This window comes from Guillardia theta (assembly GCF_000315625.1).
Source record: "Guillardia theta CCMP2712 unplaced genomic scaffold GUITHscaffold_75, whole genome shotgun sequence".
NCBI classification, from domain to species: domain Eukaryota; class Cryptophyceae; order Pyrenomonadales; family Geminigeraceae; genus Guillardia; species Guillardia theta.
In genome coordinates this window covers 245,365-247,396 of record NW_005434599.1, presented here as the reverse complement: position 1 = coordinate 247,396, position 2,032 = coordinate 245,365, and the positions used below count along the sequence as shown (strand labels likewise).

General features: G+C 58.0%; 1 protein-coding gene across 1 annotated transcript in view; it reads right to left on the bottom strand.

Moving 5' to 3' along the window:
- Nucleotides 1–2,032, bottom strand: part of GUITHDRAFT_143473 (hypothetical protein) — a gene marked incomplete at both ends in the record, with an annotated part of 7,145 nt that overhangs the window by 1,371 nt on the left and 3,742 nt on the right. Inside the window, 10 exons of the mRNA XM_005826401.1 lie at nt 77–130; nt 289–348; nt 411–449; nt 500–601; nt 714–749; nt 792–837; nt 1,007–1,080; nt 1,176–1,268; nt 1,348–1,410; nt 1,455–1,496. Of these exons, the coding sequence (XP_005826458.1) occupies nt 77–130; nt 289–348; nt 411–449; nt 500–601; nt 714–749; nt 792–837; nt 1,007–1,080; nt 1,176–1,268; nt 1,348–1,410; nt 1,455–1,496 (609 nt within the window). The remainder of the gene's footprint in view (nt 1–76; nt 131–288; nt 349–410; nt 450–499; nt 602–713; nt 750–791; nt 838–1,006; nt 1,081–1,175; nt 1,269–1,347; nt 1,411–1,454; nt 1,497–2,032) is intronic.

Below are 2,032 nucleotides of genomic sequence, written 5' to 3'. Positions count from 1 at the left end.
AGAAGAAGAAGAAGAAGAAGAAGAAGAAGAAGAAGAAGAAGAAGAAGAAATAGGAGTGGGCAAGGAGAGGAACAACCTTCTTCTGCTCGATTCTTTTTCTCTCCGCGCGTATCATCTCAGCTTTTTCAGTCTGTTGCAAGCGATCGAAGTGAGGGAGCAGAGTCAAGGGGAGAGGAAGGGAAGGGAGGAACAGTGAAGCGAAGGCGATCGGAGAGAACAGCAAGAGAAAGAGGGAGGAGGGAGGAGGGAGGAGGGAGGAGGGAGGAGGGAGGAGGGAGGAGGTTTTACCATCATCTTCTGCATCTCGAGATCTTTGTACTTGACGACCTGCTCCAGCTGTCGCATTTCCTGATGCCCTTCTGAGCAACCGCACAGCCTCCCCCCCCCTTCCTCTTCTCCCCCTCCTTCACCTGCGCAACCATTGTCCTCTCCAGCCTAGCCTCCTCGTCCTGCACGACCATCAGTCAGTCTCCTCGTCCTCGTCCTGTCCCCCCGTCACCTCTCGTCGCTGAGCTTGCGAGCTCTGCTCTTCTGTCAAGAGTCTCGCTCGTCGCTTCAGGTCGATGCTGTGCAACATGCTCTTGAGTCGCTCATCCTCCAGCTGGATCAAACTCAGTACTTCCTCCCCCTCTCTCCCTCTCCCTTCCTCTTACCCTCCCCTCCCCTCCCCTCTCCTCTCCTCTCCTCGCCTCTTTCCCCTCCTCCTCCCTCACCTTCATCTGGCACTCTGCCGTCATCTTCGTCTCCGTCTGTGTCCCCGTCACTCGTTCTTCCTTGTAGCAGCAGCTCACCTGAGCATGGAGAGCCAGATGCTGATTCGTCTCCTCCATCATCAGCCTGCCATTCCTTCAGATCTGCTGCTGCTGCTGCTCCTCCTCCTCCTCCCTCCCTGCTGCTGCTGCTGCTGCTGCTGCTGCTCTTACCGTCTTGCTGCTGCCATCTGCTCATCTTCTGCTTCCCATCTGTTCCCCGTCACCAACGGCAGGCATCGCACGCTCTCCTCTACCTCTCCTCCGCCGCCTTCACTTGGAGCTGCTGCATCCGTCGGCGAGCCTCGAGCTCCGCTTGCTGCCCCAGTTCCTGCCCTCCAGTCACATCGAGGGAGAGAGGAAGGAGAGGAGAGGAGAGGAGAGGAGAGGAGGGGAGGAGGGGAGGAGGGGAGGAAAGAACAGAACCTGACTCTTCTGGATGGTCTTCTGTGAACCTTCTCGAAAGTGAAGAAAGGTTTGAAACTCTAGCTGCTCGAGCTCCTCGCGCTCGAGGCGAGACTGAAAGGAGAGCGTGAGCAGAGGCAAGGAAAGAGAGGAGAGGAGAGAGGGAGGTGAGGAGAGGAGACTGCCAGGGAACCTGTAGCCACTCGTTCTCTGCTTCCTCTCTCTCCGCCTCCTGCTCGTCCAGTTCGCGCAGCATCTGCCCGTGAGTGAGGGGATGGGAGCTGTCCTCTGCCTTCGCACCTGCTGCTGTCGCTCCACGATCAGCTGCCGTTGAGCCTCGTCCTGCCCAAGCATGTCAGGGAGGGGAGGGGAAGAGAGGAGGAGCAGACTTTCTCCGCCATCCATTTGATCTGCCACATGCTGCATTAGCTCCAGTCTCCCTCCTCCTCCTCCCCCCCCCCGCCCTTCCCTGACCTTCTCTAGTCTCGACAGCTTCGTTTCTTCCTCCATCTTGCGCATGCGCTCTCGTCGTTCCCTGCGCCCTCGTCACTTGAGAGGTGAGGCTGCTCCTTCCCCATGCCTGTTGAGCTCTTGAATGTGATTCATCTGCTCTCTCTTGGCCTGCAGGTGGAGATTACAAGGGCAAGGGTAGATGAGGAGAGGAGAGGAGAGGAGAGGAGAGTAGAGGAGAGGAGAGGAGAGGAGAGGGGAGGATGGAGGATGAGGGAGGAGGATGAGGATGATGAGAGGAGAGGAGAGGAGAGGAGAGGAGAGGATGGGACAGGGGAGGGGAGGAGGAAGGAGGAGGAGGACGCCAAAGGAACCAGAGGAAAAGACGAGGGGGAGGAGGAAGGGTGTGCAGGAATGCACTTACCAGC